At 39.3% G+C, this 20,872-nt stretch overlaps 1 protein-coding gene across 7 annotated transcripts in view; it reads right to left on the bottom strand.

Moving 5' to 3' along the window:
- iqsec1b (IQ motif and Sec7 domain ArfGEF 1b) overlaps positions 1-20,872 on the bottom strand; it is a 288,526-nt gene that overhangs the window by 4,522 nt on the left and 263,132 nt on the right. For 5 of the 7 annotated variants that reach the window (XM_017692830.2, XM_037532230.1, XM_037532229.1 and 2 more), the window contains 9 exons: positions 20,227-20,349; positions 18,727-18,893; positions 17,043-17,182; positions 13,959-13,988; positions 13,306-13,431; positions 7,795-7,894; positions 7,254-7,415; positions 6,493-6,669; positions 3,610-3,659 (listed from right to left, as the gene is read on the bottom strand). In XM_017692830.2, the coding sequence (XP_017548319.1) occupies positions 3,610-3,659; positions 6,493-6,669; positions 7,254-7,415; positions 7,795-7,894; positions 13,306-13,431; positions 13,959-13,988; positions 17,043-17,182; positions 18,727-18,893; positions 20,227-20,349 (1,075 nt within the window). The other 2 variants (XM_037532234.1, XM_017692833.2) reach the window with 2 other exon arrangements.

Below are 20,872 nucleotides of genomic sequence, written 5' to 3'. Positions count from 1 at the left end.
TGTTTTTCTAAATGAAATTTTAAGTTAACAAATCTCCTACAGGGAACATAAATATGGCTTTTTTAAAAACAATTTTAACAGACTGGAAAAAAAAAAACTTAAATGTAAAATGTGCCATAACATTTGCACAGGGCACATTTACGTATATTTCCCCAAAATGTTAAAATTCAGCAAAGAAACGGTGATTAAAATACGCAGAACAAGTGTGCCTGTATATGATGTGTTAACATATTTCCACTTCAAAAATCAACAAAACAATTTTAACAAACATATAATTTTGCATACGACTGTGCATAGACTAGAGCTGAATACACAACTCTGGACCTGGGCAGGGTCAAAGCACTTTTCTGGTTTACCCAATTTTGTTTACATCATTTTTAAATGAACAAAGGTGCAGAGAAAATTCAGGCTTCAAGATGGCTGCTACTGTTCTTAGCTGTGTGAAGCACTTGTGCCTATTTTTAAAGATAAGTGTCAGAAACCACATACACAAGTCTGAGGTTACCTGACAACTTAATGCAGTTTGAGGCAACTGTGTGATGATTTAGGCATGTAGTTTGCATGATGCTAGTTCGTGTATTAGCCTCTATTACTTGTTCGCAACGTTAGTCTTATAGCTCCAGTGCAAAACTGTAGAAGCAAACGTAAACCACCAAACATCTCGACGTTGCTACATTTTGGGGAATGGAAGAGAAGTGGGTGCTACTGATTCCTTGATTTAAACTGGTGCTACATGAACAGACTAGTGCTTCACATGTATAAGAAAAAGATTTGTTTCCTACCTATCAGGTGCTCAAGTTGGATATGTACTGAGCAGGGCAGAACAGTATAGTCCATCTCAATATCTTACATATAATTTGTATATAGTAATTTGTAAATACCATAAGTGTCTATGTTCATGTGTGAAGAATGTAACGTGTATCTGATTTGAGGATAATTGTACAAAACACGGGACAGACACCAAAATGTCTTTGCTGATTAACTACAATTAAAGCAAGGGGGAAGTTGTGCAAATTGCCAAACCATGCCTTAAAGGGCTTTTAGTTAACTGGTTAGCTAAACTGGAGAAAGCACCAAAGTTTACAGTGCTATGGCCCTCCAGGTCTGAAGTCACACTGGACTAGAAATCTACATTCATAGTCAATTCTTTGTAATGCAAGTTATACGAAAAAGTCACCTAAAGTTATAAACCCACACAGATGGGTTACGTATAACCTTACACTACATGTCCAAAAGTTTGTAGACACCTGCTCATCCAGCATTTCTTCTGAAATAAGGGTATTAATACAGAGTCCCCCCAACCCCCCGTTACAGTAACAGCTTTACTATTATGGGGAGGCTTTACACATGTCAGAGCATTAACGTAAAAATTTGATTCCATTCGGCTATTTGAGCATTAGTGACGTCAGGTGGATGCTGCTCCGGGTCTTAAACTCAACTCGCCACTCCAATTTAACCCAAAGGTGGATGACAGATGGAGCTCTATTGCTGCAGAGAATGCAGTTCTACTGCTCCACTGCCTAATGCTGGGGGTATAACAGCACTCCAGCTGATGCATGGCATTAGGCTTGGAGGCCTTATGTAGCTGCTCAACAGCATCCTATTCTACTAGCAGAATGCAGTAGCTGAAGTGTCTACAAACTTTGACATATAGTGTATGTCTGAACATGATTTGTCTCAGAAAGGTAACTCATTGTATTAGGCATGATATATTTTAAATGCTTCAGTTGCAACGCACACAGAAAATTCCAAAAAAGTCACAAGCAATGAAATACGACATGGATTTCACATTTTTCATCACACATTACAGCATTCAGGAAACACTGCACTGACGATCCTTCAACTGTTAAGAGTCAATGACTAGAAAAGAGTGGAGACTGGATTTGCCATGCATTCCATGCAAAAGCTCAAACAGGCAAGATCAAGTTAGTGAAAAACTGTTTTCAGATTATTTTTCTGTAATGCTGCACTAACATGTGGGCACCTCTGTCCTTTGTGTAATTCAAATAGCTAACAGACAATCTGAAAGGGTTTGAGCTACTAACATTGCTTAACTTTAATCTCGTAAACTAAGCTACACATTACTCAGTCTTGATCAACGATAAAATTCCTGTATTATTCAATGCTCTGTGCTAAAAAAAAAAAAAAAAAAGAGGTGCTTTGGGCTGGAGAGGAAAAGGAGCATAAGGTCAAGGCTGGAGTGGAAATGGAAGGATTATTCAGTATTCACTTGCACCACAGTTACAAGTGAATCAAAAGAGCTGAAACTGAAACATGCCAGACCTGCATACTAGCCTTCAAAGGAGAAAGTGCACAAATTAGAAGCATCATGCCAGCTACTGTAAATGCATTAAGGTTAAGAGGAGTAATGCAATCCAAAGGGAAAAATCCCCATTCCATAATCCAACACAGATTCCACCGGAGGAAGAGTAGCTCATGCAGTGAATACAACTCTATTGCCACAAACACCACTAAAAGAAAGAACTTCAAGCAAATGTTCAGCCAAAAAACTAATTTACACAGCCAAGATTGTGCAGTGTCTGACACTTGCTTCTGTATTTTGTACTGGACCCATGATGCTGATGTAGCTAATAATTCATATGGTACAAACTGCATGCTTAATAGGGAATTCCATCAATTTTTCAAAATTCTGCATAAATAACTAAGATGTAAAATAAGTAATCCAGAGTGGTTTGATGTAAAATTCTCCATTATAAAGAAACTTTACAAGTCAGAATTCTCCACATTGGTGGTGACAAACTAGATACATGGCATTCTGCAGCAAAATAGACCCCACACCCAAGATTTAGTGCTATATTAACATATTAAACATGATATATAAAAAACACAGAAAACGTGTAGGTTTACTGGTAATATGTCCATTTCAGACCCATGGTTCCCATTCATATCACTGTAAAGAAGTCAGTCTTTACAATGCACCACTTCACATTAAACCACTCTGACTGAGCAGACATTTTTAAAAAATTGGTGGAATTCACCTTTAAACTGTATGGGTTGTTAAGTATTCCAAAAAGGATTTGCTTATGTGGTTCCTGATGGTTGGTTAAATAGGTAACTGTAGCCTACATGTCAGAAACCACAAAAGCATGTTCATTTGAGATTACTTAACAACGCTATGCATTTCAGGCATGCTGCTTGCAGATGTTAACTGGGCACTCATTAGCTACATCAGTCTAGCCATGAAGCTCCAGCGCAAAGCTAAAGAAGCAAACTCCAGACACCATTCTTGACGGCAGATCAAGAGCATTTTGGAGTAAGATGGAAAATGTTCAGTTTGATTTTTGGCTGAATAATCTCTTTAAAACTATAAAGCAGAAAAAAAACAACCCAAGACAAGAGATAGGAGGGTATATCAAAAAGCAGAATTTTCCATTTAACAGTTAGCAGACTAATTTGATCCCAAAGTAAGGAATGTCCAATAAGAATGTACTTCTCATACTGGACATCCTCGACTTTTTACACTAACATTATCTAACTGAAAAATCCTGCCTTGTAAAGTACCCCCCATTTCACAATGCCACATGTTGCTAGAAGGAACGGCGAGCGGCGGTTTGATTGACAGGATGCGCCCTACGGTACAGTACTTACGTCCATATTGCTGTCTAGAGATCCCGCACTGCTGCGGCGGCCGCGCTTGCCTGAGCGGGACATGCGATAGATCAGAGTAACGCTCACAAAAAAATAAATAAAAATGAATCACGCCACAGCGTGACAGATAGAGCAGCATACAGACTGCCTGCCTATAGAGGGCGCTAATGAAGGGATGACACACAGCAAGCCTCTAGCACAACAGGTATACAAGGTGTGGAAGGAATGGTGTAGATGGGGTTTAGATGGATAGGGGTCATCTGGGTTGAGAAAATAGAAAAGGAAGAACTAGCACTAGCACTTTCTAGTACTTCTCAAACCTAGCATGAAATAAAGGGCAACTGCTACTGTCTGCCACCTAATGGGATCCTTTAAAATGACTGTAGATGTACCTTACCTAACAGTATTACAGTATATGAAGCTAGAAAGGGAAATGACAGTAGGAAAAAGAAAAGATGTTATAGTTAATTAGGTGTTCCTATAAATGAACTGGAAGCGTTTGATTGACTTACCCATGCTCTGCCCACAAATTCCCTTTTTGTAGCAACTGTAGAGATTTTATAATCTTTACAGAGCAAAATACTATTCAGCCTTATGAAAAACTGTAGCATAGTTTTTGCCAAAATACTTAAATACAAGGGGTTATTAATGCCAAATTATATTTATTTTCCATGCGCGTGAAAGGTCACATTGTTAGGGTAGATGTTTTTCATCAAATCAAGCTAATGTTTTTTTAATGTAATTTCAATACTCTGTCCTTTAATTTGTATGAAAAATTAAAAATGAATAGATCAATAGAACCAGCCTAAAATCCTTAAAATACCTTTCTACATTAACATGATAAGTTAAAAATGCTTTTGTGGAGATAGAAAGTTTTGTTCTGACACCGCTATACCCCTACACTATATAGTATATAGGTAAAAGTACCTTCTAAAACAAGCTCAACAATTCTTTTTAATATAACTTGCATTTCAATCATCCACAGTTATAAACCCATATGGATTACATATACCCTTAAATTGTATGTCCAAAAGTTTGTAGACACCTGCTCATCCAACATTTCATTGGAAACTTATAGTGACTAACTCCAAACTAGTCATTACTTTGAATGAGATTTGCTTTATGGATTCACAAGATGATGAAGGCTAGCACATGAGTACATGTGAAGCACCACCGCATTTTATTGAACTGCTGCTAACTCACAGTCAATGAAGATTACATTATGTCAGAAGGTAGAGCCATCTAACCCCTTCAGAGACAGAAGAAGGTCAGTTCTGCTCTCTTGGACCCTTAACAAAGGATGGTCTGAATGATATTTGCTTAAGGTCTGTATAACCTGCCTGAGATTGCAACAGATGCTAAGGAAAACATACTTGCGAGCAGGGCATGGATAGATTCAAGATTCAAATCAAGATTATAGCTCCAAGAAAATGTCAGTGAAACCCTTTGGAATGATCTGGATTTTAGGCTTCAATAATGCCTCATTTATATATGTATTCATAATCTTTTCTTTTAAACGTAGCAACCCAAAGTCTTTGTTTTGCTCCAGTTTCTTGCTTACAGTCTCACTAATTTGTTATTTTCTTAAGCAGACAGACTATTTATTTGTAATCCATGTACTTAGTGTTAATGTTAGTAAGACATTATTAGTAACACAGTAGTACCTAGAAAGCAAAGGAACCTCATTGTCACCTCTTCCACTTGAGCTGGGGCTTTACATCTGCACTCCATGTTGTTCACCTACACATTTGCAACCCCAGTGTCTCCTGAATTCAGCACTTCCTGCTCTCTGGCTGCATGACTACATTGTGTTTTGGCTGCGCTAATAGAAAAGCCTCTGCTAGTACTAGTTCACACCTTTGTGTTTCTACTGGGCTGTGATTATCATGCCAGCATGCAAATGGAAACTAAGTGCAAAACTGGCTGCAGAGAAGGCAATCGCTTCTGATCTGCAGACTCAGACAGTCAGCAGCAGTGATAGATTTGCAGTTTCAGGGCATTATATGTCTTTAGACTTGTGTCCATTAATGTTGTGGCATACGTTATAAATGTGATATTCCTTAATAGCTTTTGGTCATTTCATAGGCTAGCAACTGTTAGAACCATTTGATGTTTTGAAATCATGCAGAATAAAAACTAATGGCTTAATTTTAGCTGCCTAGTTAACTGTGTCTTTTTGGTCAATGAATATCTGACAAAGTAAACTAGCTAGTAGTCAATATAGCTGTCCAGCCAATTTTAATTCAAACCAGTCATGAAAGTTTGACACATCTGTGCCATTCAATCATAAGTCTGGCTTCTATCTATATAGGGCGGTATACATTCACCATGACAAATGTGCTAATAAGTTATTAAGCTAGCTGATTGTTTTAGCTAAAATCAATAGTCAGCACGTCTTAGCAAGACCTAGAACAGTAGTGCAAGGTTGATCTATTGAATTTGTACTCATTAAACGTAAGATGTGGACACTTCCCATTTATATTATTCAAACTGCCTTAATTCAAATAACAGTTAAGAATTAGGTTAGCTATTTGGCCTAGCTAGCTAGCTGATAACTTTAGCTACAAACAAGTGGTCCAACCAGGTATCTTGTACTGGAATGATATCAGCAGAAAATGAGAAAATGCAAAAACGGTACTGGAGGAAAAAAATCCAATCCAACCCAATCTTTTAACAAGCTTATCCAGAAAAATCTTAAGTATCAATTGATACACACACACACACACACACCTTTCTCTCAAAAGCGGTATCTTGCAATCTCTACCAAAAGATCTGCACATCTCTATTGTTTCATAGTTAACTGTTTGACCTGTGATCCTTAACTGTAAACAAATAAACAATTAATAAACTGGGCTCCTTAGAAGAGGTGACCTGTGACCTCACCTGCATCTGAAAGGTCACGTAAGGAGCTACTGAGGGCGCTCCTCTTCAGGCCCTCCCCTATGGCATAGCTGTCGTCCAGGCTGCCGCGGCTTAGATTACCATTCCCTGCTTCCTTCTTCAGCCCAGAACTCTGGGAGATGCTGGGCCGGACCACACCTTTCTGCTTCTCCAGCTCAGCTGCATGGAACAACATGCATCTCATTTTACTCACACCAATATTTGAAATAAATGCATGTGCACTGAGTAAGATTTCAAAGAATTAATTAGCAGAAGAGGAAAAGTAAATATTCATAAAAATTTGTTTTAAAAAACAGTGGAATTCCATTTGGTGGCTCTCTACACTGAATTATTTTGAACTTTCATACTGTATTTATTTGTTTTGAAAGTATATGTAAAACACCACATATAGTTATAAAATAGTAATGTGCAAACTGAGTCCTTACTACCGAACTGTGTCACTAATAACCAGTACCTGAACATATCCCCTCTTAAAGAAACATCCTACTGTCTTACCATTACACTTCTGGATCTAGTTTATTTAGCTAAAAGAAGTCAGGGAAAACACTGCAGTGGACCAAGACCAGCAAGACACATGCTAAAGTCATTAAAATAGAACGCAGCTGCAAAAAAAAAAAAAAAAAAAAAAAAAAAAAAAAAAAAAAAGTTCAGAAGTTCACATGCTACTAGTGCATGAGTCTCTTGAGAGGACTGATGAGTGATGAGGTAATGAAGGGCAAGGAAAAGCAGAAAAAGAGCCTTACACTCGATCCTGTACTTCTCCATCTCCTGCACCTCGGCAATGGACTCCCGTAGGTCGTCTGTGAATTTCTTGCGGTCCTGCGGGTTCGGAGCATTGAAGTTGATCAGAACTTTGATGTCAGCACCTGGGATGGCTGAGGTAAGCCGGACGCCATTGGGGTAATCTGGAAAAGAGCAGGGACAAATTCAGGCCTTGTCCACACACACACCAAGATATTTCTGGAAAACTATTTTTTTGCTTTCAATCACTCGATGAGTCAGTCAATCCCTGTCCACAAAATATCTACATCCACATGGGACCATAAAAATTTTTTGAAGACATGAGTATGCCAACCCAGTAGGTGGCAATAATATGACATCAAATCTCATGTCAAAGTCCTCAAGAGCACCATTACCAGCATAAAAAATATGCTAAAATCACTACACTTTCTGCAGTGCATTAGAACTGGAATTTGTATCATATAAACAATATAAGGTGCTTTTGCTTCTAAGTAAACAACAAAATACAATACACAGGATAAGAAAGTTTGGAGTGTAACTTACACTGGTTCTCGAAAAGCAGCACCTGCATGCCGTAGAGTGAGAAGGACTGCCTGAAGCTGTAGGTCACAGAATTCTTCTTCTTTTGGAAAATCTTGGTGACCTGAATTAGAAATGTGGCAGACAATTCAGGAGCCATCTGCTGCTACTTATCCTCAGGAGACGACCCTCCACACTTTAGAACTAAGCAGCTGCCCACTATTCACTTAATATATAGGCTTTTGGAAAGAACGAGTGAGAGCGTAAAACACTTGGATGTTAGAATTGAATGACCTGGAATATGGCTAAAAGCATCAGGGTTCTCATGTACAATCTTTATTTAAAACTCTGACCAAACATAAATTACACAATGTTTAAAAAAATATTTAACAATTATTTAAAAAAATATATACTGCTCAAAAAAATAAAAGGAACACTCAAATAACACATCCTAGATCTGACCACCACCAATGGGAGGGGCAGTAGTAGGGGTTCAGTGCTTTGTGGATCGGGCAGTGTCCGAAGGCGTGGGCCTTGGCGTTCTGATCCTCGGTTGCTGAAACTGGCTTTTGGAACTTGGAACGTTACCTCACTGATTGGGAGGAATGGCCTCTCTGATCTGAACCCGAGTGGTGTTCAGTTTTTGGACTTCTGTGCAAACCACAGTTTGTCCATCACGAACACCATGTTTGAACACAAGGATGTCCATAAGTGCACATGGCACAAGGACACCCTAGGCCGCAGTTCTATGATTGACTTTGTAGTCGTGTCATCGGACTTGCGGCCATGTGTTTTGGACACTCGGGTAAAGAGAGGAGCTGAGCTGTCAACTGATCACCACCTGGTGGTGAGTTGGATCAGGTGGTGGGGGAAGATGCCGGTCAGACCAGGCAAGCCCAAACGTATAGTGAGGGTTTGCTGGGAACGTCTGGCAGAAGAAACTGTCAGATTGATCTTCAACTCACACCTCCGTCAGAACTTTGACCAGATATCGTTGGAGGTGGGGGACATTGACTCAGAATGGGCCATGTTCCGCTCCTCCATTGTTGAAGCGGCTGACTGTCGCTAAGGTAGTTAAGAAGCTCCTTGGTGGCAAGGCTCCAGGGGTGGATGAGATCCGCCCTGAGTTCCTCAAGGCTCTGGATGTTGTGTGGCTGTCTTGGCTGACACGCCTTTTCAACATTGTGTGGACATCGGGGGCGGTGCCACTGGATTGGCAGACTGGGGTGGTGGTGCCTCTTTTTAAAAAAGGGGACCGGAGGGTGTGTTCCAACTACAGGGGAATCACACTCCTTAGCCTCCCTGGTAAGGTCTATGCAGGGGTACTGGAGAAGAGAGTCCGGCTTATAGTCGAACCTCGGATCCAGGAGGAGCAGTGCGGGTTCCTCCCTGGTCGTGGAACACTGGACCAACTCTTCACCCTCTCCAGACTCCAGGGTTCATGGGAGTCTGCCCAACCAGTCTACATGTGCTTTGTGGATCTGGAGAAGGCATTTGACTGTGTTCCCTGGGGTATTCTGTGGGAGGTGCTTCGGGAGTACGGGGTACATGGCTCTTTGCTACGAGCCATTCAGGCCCTGTACAAACAAAGCTGGAGTTTGGTTCGCATGGCCGGCAGTAAGTCAGACTCGTTCACAGTGAGAGTTGGACTCAGTCAGGGCTGCCCTTTGTCACTGATTCTATTCATAATTTTTATGGACAGAATATCTAGGCACAGTCAGGGGATGGAGGGTGTCCGGTTTGGTGACCTCAGGGTTACATCGCTGCTGTTTGCAGATGATGTGGTCCTATTGGGGACATCAGGCTGTGAACTTCAGCTTTCGCTGGATCGGTTTGCAGCCGAGTGTGAAGCGGCCGGGATGAGAATCAGTACCTCTAAATCCGAGACCATGGTTCTCAGGCAGAAAAGGGCGGAGAGCCCTCTCTGGGTCGGGGATAGGCTCTTGCCTCAAGTGGAGGAGTTCAAGTATCTCGGGTCTTGTTCACGAGTGATGGTACAAGGGAGCGGGAGATTGACAGGCGGATTGGTGCTGGGTCAGCAGTGATGCGGGCTCTTTACTGTTGTGGTAAAGATAGAGCTGAGCCATAAGGCAAGGCTCTCGATTTACCAGTCGATCTACGTTCCCACCCTCACCTATGGTCATGAGCTTTGGGTAATGACCGAAAGAATAAGATCGCGAGTACAAGCGCCTGAAATGAGTTTTTTCCGCAGGGTGTCTGGACTCTCCCTTAGAGATAAGGTGAGAAGTTCAGTCATCCGGGAGGGACTCGGAGTAGAGCCGCTGCTTCTTCACGTCGAGAGGAGCCAGTTGAGGTGGTTCGGGCATCTGATTAGGATGCCTCCTGGACGCCTCCCTCGGGAGGTGTCACAGCCAAGTCCACCTGGGAGGAGACTCTGGGGATGACCCAGGACACGCTGACGTGACTATATCGCCCAGCTGGCCTGGGAGCACCTCAGAATCCCCCTTGGAGAGCTAGTGGAAGCGGATGGGGAAAGGGAGGTCTGGGCCTCATTGCTTAATGCTGCCCCCGCGACCCGAACCCCAGAGAAGCGGAAGATAATGGATGGATGGATGGATGGATGAGAGTTCCACACCTGATAACATGCATAGAATCTTGTTTCATTTCACATTTCAAAGTATTTTGTAAACCCAGAATTTTGCAAGTTCGGAATGTGCCTTGAGTGTATGTTGGCAGTATGATGGGAGATGTGATTGAGACAGGTGGAAAACTTAGTCTAAAGCTCTGGGCTGCTTCTGCTTAGAGCCAGAAGGAATAACTCCCCTTTAGGTGGTAATCAGAACGACAAATGAGGAACGAGGAGGAGATGGGGTCGCAAAATCTTTGTCATGACGAAATCAAAGTTAGAAATGAGAATTTATAGGGTTTTGAATTGGAAGCAGGAGAGGTTTCAGGCACAGTTGTCCCCCTAAACTTCAGTTACTCCACAACTCCATAAAATAGCAGAAGAATATATCATGAAATTAATTTGAAAACCCTTTTACGGAAAAAATGGCATATCTAACAGATTTCTTCACTGGTAACTATCCTATTTCTAGAATACGTAAAACTATGAAAATGTCCGTAGTGTTGAGGCTATGATCACACACTAAAATGTAGTGAACAAGAAGAAAATGATCAAAAACAACAAACTTAGTGTTCAGATTTAATTAAGTCCGATTTGCATTTTTGCAGGGGCACAAGATAAGACATTCAAACTGACTGACAGTTACGACATTGTTTACCCACGGCTAATACTGTGGAGTAACTATATTTGTAACAGTGTTACAAGTGATCCCACATGGTAAGCCATGATTAACGTTTAACCATGCTAACTGATCAACTAGACAGTGATCAAAACCAGCCTTTTTGGTTTAATAATTTTGATATAAATTGTACCTTCATATCTTCAAAAGACTTTTGATTATATTGTTAAAAAGGATGTGATAGTTTGGTTTTCTTTTTGCAAGACGTCACACCTGAACCTAAGCAGAGTAAATTACATCACTGTAGCTTGTTTCTGATTGGAGCAATTAGTAGCGCTACGACTGACTGCTGTTACAATTGACTCCAGTCTTCATAATTTTAATACAAATTATTCTTTTGGCAAGCAAAGAACTGGAACTTGTTTTATAATGTGTTTTAGCAATTTTAGATCCAAGTAATATATGCATGTTGTCTTTAATATATATTTTTTAGAACTATTAAATAAATCTAACATACAAATCTACAACCCCAATTCCAATGAAGTTGGGATGTTGTGTAAAACAAATAAAAACAGAATATGATTTGCAAATCCTTTTCAACCCATGGTCAATTGAATACACTACAAAGACAAGATATTTAATGTTCAAATGGATATGTATTTACTTTATTGTTTTTTGCAAATTTTCACTCATTTTGAATTTAACGCCTTCAACATGTTCCAAAGAAGTTGGGACAGGGCCATGTTTACCGCTGTGTTACATCACCTTTCCTTTTAACAACACTCAATAAGCTTTTGGGAACTGAGGACACTAATTGTTGAGGCTTTGTAGGTGGAATTCTTTCTCTTTCTTGCTTGATGTACAACTTCAGTTGCTCAACAGTCCGGGGTCTCTGTTGTATTTTGTGCTTCATAATGCGCCACACATTTTCAATGGGAGACAGGTCTGGACTGCAGGCAGGCCAGTCTAGTACCCGCACTCTTTTACTACGAAGCCATGCAGTTGTAACATGTGCAGAACGTGGCTTGGCATTGTCTTGCTGAAATAATCAGGGTCGTCACTGAAAAAGACGTTGCTTGGATGGCAACATATGTTGCTCCAAAACCTGTATGTACCTTTCAGCATTAATGGTGCCTTCACAGTGTGCAAGTTACCCATGCCATGGGCACATCAGAAATGCTGGCTTTTGAACTTTGCGCTGATAAAAATCTGGACAGTCCTTTTCCTCTCTGGCCCGGAGGACATGACGTCCATGATTTCCAAAAACAATTTGAAATGTGGACTCGTCAGACCACAGGACACTTTTCCACTTTGCATCTGTCCATCTCAGATGAGCTCGGGCCCAGAGAAGCCGGCGGCGTTTCTGGGTGTTGTTGATATATGACTTTCACTTTGCATGGCAGAGTTTTAACTTGCACTTGTAGATGGAGCGACGAACTGTGTTCCCTGACAGTGGTTTTCTGAAGTGTTCCTGAGCCCATGTGGTAATATCCGTTACAGAATGATGTCAGTTTTAAATGCAGTGCCGCCTGAGGGATCGAAGGTCACGGGCATTCAATGTTGGTTTTCTGCCTTGCCGCTTACTTGCAGAGATTTCTCCAGATTCTCTGAATCTGGACTGGACTGTAGGTGATGAAAACCCTAAATTACTTGCGATTGCACATTGTGAAATGTTGTTCTTAAACTGTTAGACTATTTGCTCACGCAGACATTCACAAAGTGGTGAACCTTGCCCCATCCTTGCTTGCTTGACTGAGCTTTCAGGGATGCTCCCTTTATACCCAGTCATGACACTCCCCTGTTTCCAATTAACCTGTTCACCTGTGGAATGTTCCAAACAGGTGTTTTTTGAGCATTCCTCAACTTTCCCAGTCTTTTGTTGCCCCTGTCCCAACTTCTTGCAGGCATCAAATTCAAAATGAGTGAATATTTGCAAAAAAACAATAAAGTTTATCTGTTTGAACATTAAATATCTTGTTTTTGTAGTGTATTCAACTGAATATAGGTTGAAAAGGATTTGCACATCATTGTATTCTGTTTTTATTTATGTTTTACACAACGTCCCAACTTCATTGGAATTGGGGTTGTACAATAATTGCTAAAACTATGTTTTATTTCACCATGGCTGCCTTTTGATGCACTGAGAGTATTTTTTCAAAGGTCACTTACACAGTTTGGGCAAATCAGCCCTATTGTTACTGGTTATGTCAGCCAGTGGGCGTCCCACATTAGAAACAACTTCATAATTGAGCTGAACATTCAGACCTAGTCTTATCTAACTCCTGCCTGCACTAATGAGGCAGAGACTGTACAAACAGGCTGTTCTTACCACCAGGAGGTCATTGAAAAGGAAGATTTCTCTCTGATGGAGGCCAAGTTTCTGAGGCTTGTTTGGGTCGGGCACCTCAAACAGCCGGCAGTAACATACGAGCCTGCGGTGGGGTAGAGAAAGAACCTACAAGAAAAGAACGTACAGAAACCAGATTTATCAAAATGCAGTAAAGCAGCCCCTTCAGGTAATGCAGAAATCCTAATGAAATCAGTTATAAAGGCAGGAGGAACTTATATCTATACTGGACCTTATATCTGTTGAGAACCTAAACTGAATGTCATACCATTTTAGAACCTAAATTGGAGCCTACAGCTTAATAGAACAAGAATTGAACCTCAGAGATCCAAAACTGAACTTTTATAGTTTTATATCAAATTGAGCTTTGTGGTTCCTAAACTGGACCTTTCAGCTTTATATAGCCTAAACAAGACCTTTAATCTTTACATAACCTAAATTGGACTTTATGACTTTTCAGAATCTACACTCAACCTTAGTGTTATAGAACCTAAACTGGAAAATGAATGAAAAGTGCTCTATAAATAAAGATTATATTATTATTAAAATATAAAATGTATAAAATATTGATGTGTACAATAGCTTTAACACAAGTAACAATGAAAGAAAGCTAAAGTAAGAAAACAGATACATACACATCCAAGGCCATGATGGAGTGAGCCAATCTGAAAAACAGAAAAAGAGAGGCCAGAAAGGCAAAATACAGAGAGGTGTGAGAAAGACTTGTCAAAAAGCAGAATGTCATATTACTCATGCACACGTTTTAGCACACATTCAAACTTTTCAGGGGTTTAAACTAAATTTGTGGCTGAAGAATTTTACAAAACCCACTCTTAATACCAAGGAGGACACTTTGATGAACATGAAGCTGAGGGTAGATGTAATATAAGCAGAAATTAGCAAATAGCTGTTTTATGCTAACAAAATGTTTGCAGTGAATTCTTTCTTGCTGAAAAGTTTCAAAAATTCAAATTTCAAAAGAAGGCAAGGTGTTCTCAAATGTTTAACAGGCAGCATATGTGTCTCTTGTTGTCTGAGTGAGTAGTGTAATGAGGAGAAAAGCTGCTGTGCTGTACCAGGAAGACTCAGTTAGCCAGAGTTTAATTACAGCAGTGACAGTCACTGCAGGCAGGGGGCCTCAGTGTGGTTCCTTAACTTCAGCTCTACAGGACTCCTGCATTAGCATCTCCTCTGAGGCCCCGTGGTGTTAAAGGCAAAGGCTCATGAGGGACAGGGCTGCGTGTCACTGCAAGACATGCATGCACTTTCCATTAATGCTTAAATGGTAATTATTACTGTCCCCAAGCCTGCAGTGGCTGAAGATTGAAGAGTGCATAGCAGATGCTAGCAGCAGTAATGAAATAAGCAAGATGTTAAAATTCCATCCTAAGAGGATGGCTGATAGATTGGGTGAGCGAAACACTATCATCAATACACATGCATTTAATCTCAACCTTAGAGGTCCGGTCTATATCAGGGAAGGGTGGGTAAAAAACACGATAGTTTTTGATTTCCTTCAAATCTGTATTATTGTGATAGAGTTGCTCGATAGAGTTGCTTAACAGAAAATAGAATAACCTGATCACAAAAAAGGGCGTATCTATATGAAACCATCGAAGGCATCATAATGGACCATGTTCTCCATAGTGGCTGATCACAACAAATGATTAGAAAAACGAGGATTAGAGGCTACTCAATTTACTGAAACGTATCTAGCATCAATAATTGAAAAATAAATTTACAAAGTTGCACTTTTTCCATTGCAAAAATACATTTCAAAACCTATACAGATGTTTATCAGTAACTCAGTATTAAACACTATATATTTTAGAAATTAAGCAAGATTCAAGATCAGTCAGTCAACTTTTTTTTCCCCTTCTAAAATCTGATGATTTGAAGCACATTTACCCTCAAGAGAATTGACTTATCCCTTTACCCACAAATGAGTTCTTTTGTAGCTACAAGTTTGAGGCTGGCAAATTTACAGAACAATGGCAAAAATTCAATTGAACCCAAAGAGAAACTGTAGCACACACTGCAAAATCCATACAATGAGAAAACAAAACATTTTCATAGTTGGACTATGGCTGAGAAAAAATAAGGACTTGAAGGCATTTCTCTGCATATTTGGATCTGTACCGCTTCATCCTACTCTAAAGAATATGACAAAAAAATTTGACCCCATCTACACTGTTCATACACAAAATAAATATTTTAAATGAATACCTCAAAATATATCTATTTAGTCAAAACCAGTAAAACAGGATTTTTTGCCATGGTTCTGTCAAGCGTGTCAATAATACAACAGTGAGCGTAGTTAGCCCATTTAAAATAGCCTCAATCAATAGTGCTAAAGGTAGTCTGTATCCAACAACTATGTTACCTGGCAAATCCTAACGGCACATGACCCAAGATGGTAAATGTTGATATGAAATGATAAATAGAGGCTGTTTAACTTCATCCTCAATAGATGATACTGTTGATACAAGAGACTTTGTATTTGTCCCCTGTAATACATAAAAATCTGCCTGCATAGTAGCTGGAGTAATGCTATGCACATTAGCCATAGTACAATGGTTCAGTATGGGGAATTGGAGATTTCTTTGTTTTACCGTGTTATAAGTATAATAGAAGCACCAATCTACCTTTATTGATACTTTCTGAGCACATTTGCACACACATTGATTTCTAATAAGAGGTTACTTGAGCGTTCAATACATCAGTGTGCATCTAATCTAAGTGACAGCATTAGCAATAAGAGCTTATAAAAGTGCTATTTTCAACTGGATTGTCAAAAAATGCCTGGCAGATGCAGATTACAGGATCTATATGACATAATATTGTCACATCACCCTTTTCCACCAGAAGATGACAAGTTTTTGACAGAATCTTCCTCACATGCCATGACGGACAGCTTAACTTTGCCCTGTGCCACAGTGGCAAAGTGGAGGAAGAGCTTTCAGTAGATCAGCAGTGATCTCAGAGTGGCTTTGCTGGCCTCTCTGGACAAGCTAATCCTATTTACTACTGCAGAGAGCATCAAGCAAAGTCATGTGGCCTGACTTTCCAAGGACTACACATATACACATACAAACCAAAGGCAGAGACCATGAAGGTCTAAAGATGGCAGGTTATATATCTGTCTCACAGCAGAGGCATTAGTGGAGCAGATAAAGAAGCCACTCTGACCTGTACTCTTATGGCCTCTTTGTGTAAATAATGTTGCCTGTCAGCCTTTTAGGACGATATGGACGATATGAGGAAGATATGGATCCTATATCACTAGTAGAAGATAGAGATGCACTGTCTCCCCGTAAGCTTTTTGAACAAAAAAAAAAAAAAAAAAAAAAAAACTGCAAACAGGCCAATCATCCCAGATGTTTTTACTTTACCAAGTTTGTACTGACACTACAAGGCTAGCATAGCTACTAAATACTGATAGTTGAGGACCTAAAAACAATAACCATCTTGAAGTGTACATTTTTTGCACATATTTGCTCATTTTTATAGAACCAGCATGTCAGGCAGCTTTGGCACTTCCATTACTTGTTAGCTACATTAGACTTGTAGCTTCATAAACCTAATAGAAGTACATCAAACATGTTTTGACTTATGGAATAAATCTAGGATAAAGCTGAACCAGCACTTTAAGAGCTTAAGTAATGAACAGCTCCAGATGAATGATGGTAAAGTGTAGCAGATGTGGTGAGGTCACTAACCGGCTTCTTCCCAACGATGAGTTTCTCCACTTTCTGCACCTGTGACACGTGGTCCTCATTAGTCCTGAGTTCACGCTTCCTGATCCGTTCATAGATACCAATCAGCATCTCACGAGGGATGTCCTCTCCATCATCAACCCCTACACATGTGCACACAAAATCAATCAAATCAAATCGAAATCTATTTGTGCTTAAGAGGCAAATTCTTCTTTAGGCATAGTGTTACATTAACCACAATAACCATCAAACACCAACACAAAACTAATACCTGAAAAACTGTCCAATTGAAAGCGACAATGTAGTGTTAATGGTTGCTAACACCTTTGACATTAAGTAACAAGTCTGCAGCCATCACTTATTTTTTACAATACTACAAACCTTAATTTCAAATAGGTGTGTGAAATGCAATTAAAACAGAAAGCAATGATGTGTAAATACATTTTGAAATGCATTTAAACAAACAGTAAAAATACAAGATATTTAATATTTCACCTCATTAACTGTTTTTTTTTGGTAAGTATATGCTTATTTTGAAATTGATGCCAGCAACGTGTTTCAAATAACTTTAGATGGGGCAATTTAAGAATGCTGTGAAATGTTAGAAAAATCATTTTAAACAGGTGATGCAATAATGTTTAGGCATAACACAAGCATCAAGAAAAATTCTAGTCCTTTATGAGCTACAATAGGTTTGTCAAAAATGCATCAGTGACGAACAACATTCTTCAATGTATCACTTTCCCATAAATACAAGTTAAGACTGTACTATGCACAGCTGAAGCCATATTTTAACATCAAAAAACACCACCAATTTTCTGGCCTCAAGCTCGTCTGAAATGGACTGATAAAAATGTGTATTGTGGCCTGACGTGTTGACCTTTAAGACGTGCATTTCAGAGCAACATATGCTTCCTTCTAGACAGTGTCTTTCAGAGACACTTTGTTAAATGAACAATTAAAATCTTAATATCTTTAGTCCCCAAATGATTATTAAGTGTTGAAACAACCTCATATTTACACACACAAAATCATATGGTAAAACAAAACCTGTCCCAACTTTTTTGGAATTGGAGTTTGTAAGTAGTGTTATTTGCTTTCATTTATTGTTCGTAACATACATAATTCAATAAACAAAGAGGTATCCACACATTAATTACAGTTCTCTTATTTCCAGGTAATTCTCAACTACTTGTTAACCAATGTACTGGTTAACAGCAGTGTATCTTTCTCAATACTTGAACAGTGTTATTCTGCTCACGTCATTGAGAACAATACATGCAATGTGTATAACTTTCACTTGCACATTCCTAAAAAAAATTGAATAAATGACCACTTCAATTTATATTGCATCTAAAATTACGTTGCATCCAAGCACAGCTCTATATTTATCAATTTATAGTACATATCTGTATCTATCTTGCAATTCTACATAAAACTGCATCAAAGCATTAAAACACATCCCATATATTCATCACAGCGTAGACAGATGAGGTTGCTTTGCTTTAATTGTGCAGTTATAACTTGCCAAATTGCTCTGGAGGAGTCATTCATCAGTTTTATAACATCTACATAAGATTTAATTACAGTTCATATTAGTGTCAGCCTCTTTGCAGTGTGACAGATTTCTCTGATGGAGAATTAAACACTTCTGTACATTCCATTTAGTGACTGATGAGATTCATACCTCTTAAGTTCTTCACAAAGTCCTCCAGCTTCATCTTCCTCTCAGGCTTTACATTGGGACTGTACATGTCTGTGTTAAGCAGGATGATGGCAAAGGCCAGGATGAAGATGGTGTCTGGATTTCGAAACTGACGAACCACGCCAGGGTTACAGATGCAGTAGCGCTGACTGGACAGGAAGAAACAGATGCATTGTTTATTGCACCTTCTGTTTTAGCCATTAAAACAGTATAGTTTGGAAAAAAATCTAATTTAGACAGTTCTCTCCTCATACCAAATGTAGTCCATCAGGTTAAACATGTTTGGGGTCTTAAGTTCTTCTTTTATTCTTTTGTCTTTTGCTAACGTAGCTAGCAAAAACACAAACAAAGAATATGTCCCCTTAGCTGGGAATTTCTACTCAAAGTCGGGATGGTGTTCTCAGAGATGGTGCTCTACTTTTAAATGATATTTGCTTTGAATCAGTCAACATACAGACAGTAGATAGTTAAATCTATAAAAGGTCTGTGTTATTACTCACATCATTATCATTTGCTGGCTGGCTGTGTTGCTAACAAAACTAATTTTCATGGAAGTGTGCATGTTTTTCCCCATTTTATAGCTTGATGGAGGAGGAAAATAACCAAATTTCAAATGTCAACTTCCCACTTCCAAGTTGAACCCAGTGTAATGTACATCAAACCAAACAGATTGTTTTCAAACAGTGGTTTCTGACACTGTATGACGTACTGATGGATTTTATAGATGACAATGTCATACAGTGTCAGAAACCACATGAAAACATTTACTTGTATTCACTCAACAACTTAGTTTGAAGCATGTGTGTGATGATTTATGGTTGCAGTTTGCACAATGCTAAGCACTAGGCTTCCATTACTTGTTAGCCTACATTTGCCTCATAGCTTTAGTACAACACTAAAGAAGCAAACTCAGCAAGAAAACATGTCTTGTCTGACATGAAAGTGTAAATGGAAAAATGAGCGATTTTTTTTTGTGTAACTGTTTCTTGGGGATGAAATGTTATTGATGCATTTAGGGGCCATGTTCACTTATATAGCTCTATTTTCCCAGAGCTAAAAAAAATGGACAAAGTGTGTTTGTAACAAATCTGTTTACTCAGCCTTTGGCCATCACACTTCTTCTGGACAGTGCTGCAGTTAGATTATCATTCATTTGCTGCAATTTCAGAGCTGCAAAGAATGCTGGGACACTCACTAAGGCGAGACGTACTGCTATTAGAACAGTTCAAAGTGGATTCTCTATGGGCCAGAAAAACACATCATGCTTTATTTTGAGGGGAAATTTATTAAGTAGACAAAAAATGTCAGAAAAACACTTTGACCACATTTCCGAAATGAACGTTGACAGCAGACAAAGATTATGACTAAGCCTCTTTTAAATGTGCCAAGATTCATTTTTTTCCCTTGACTGCTGTTAGCAGAAACTTGTAAAGAGAAAGTAAACCATTCTGGATTCAAGGGATAGGTTTATATTTTATTTACCTGTAAGCCTCAATCAGCCGCTCTACCTTCTGTGCTTCTCCCTGAACCCGAATGTGTGCTTGGAACTTTCTTAAGGCTTCGTCCAATTCCATACTGGAGAAATCCATCTCATCCACCACACAGCTGCACAGAGAAAAAACACACACCCATAAACAAGTGATTACACCAGAAACTGCCCAATTGTTCTGCTTAATCAATAAATGACAGTGCTAGCATTAGCATTCAATGTAGGCTTATAAAAACATGACATTAAACAATTGCGTTAGAAAACAACTGGCACTCATGGAAGACCATTATTCAAAATTGGGAAAAGTAACAGATTGTTAGCTGAGGTTACTACCATTATAAAATACCTTGAGGACCATTGGACTAAATCACTACAAGTCTCTGAGGGGGAAAAACATCAATTAAAACTCCTCTGCTTTATTAAAAAGTTTAGGATTTTCTGTAAGACTCCAAACTCCACAAGCTGCAAAGACAGCACTAATCTTTCAGATTTATTGGAGACCAGACCATAGGACTGACTGCAGATATCTGAAGCGACTGTAGTGCATACTTTCCCACTTATCCAAGATGTAGTTGACCAAGACGTATTTGGTGTCCTAACTTTCTTTTCTCCAAGTTTGACACTCAAATTACAGTATGA

This window comes from Pygocentrus nattereri, chromosome 21 (assembly GCF_015220715.1).
Source record: "Pygocentrus nattereri isolate fPygNat1 chromosome 21, fPygNat1.pri, whole genome shotgun sequence".
NCBI classification, from domain to species: Eukaryota; Metazoa; Chordata; class Actinopteri; order Characiformes; family Serrasalmidae; genus Pygocentrus; species Pygocentrus nattereri.
This window is presented reverse-complemented; position numbering and strand designations above follow the sequence as displayed.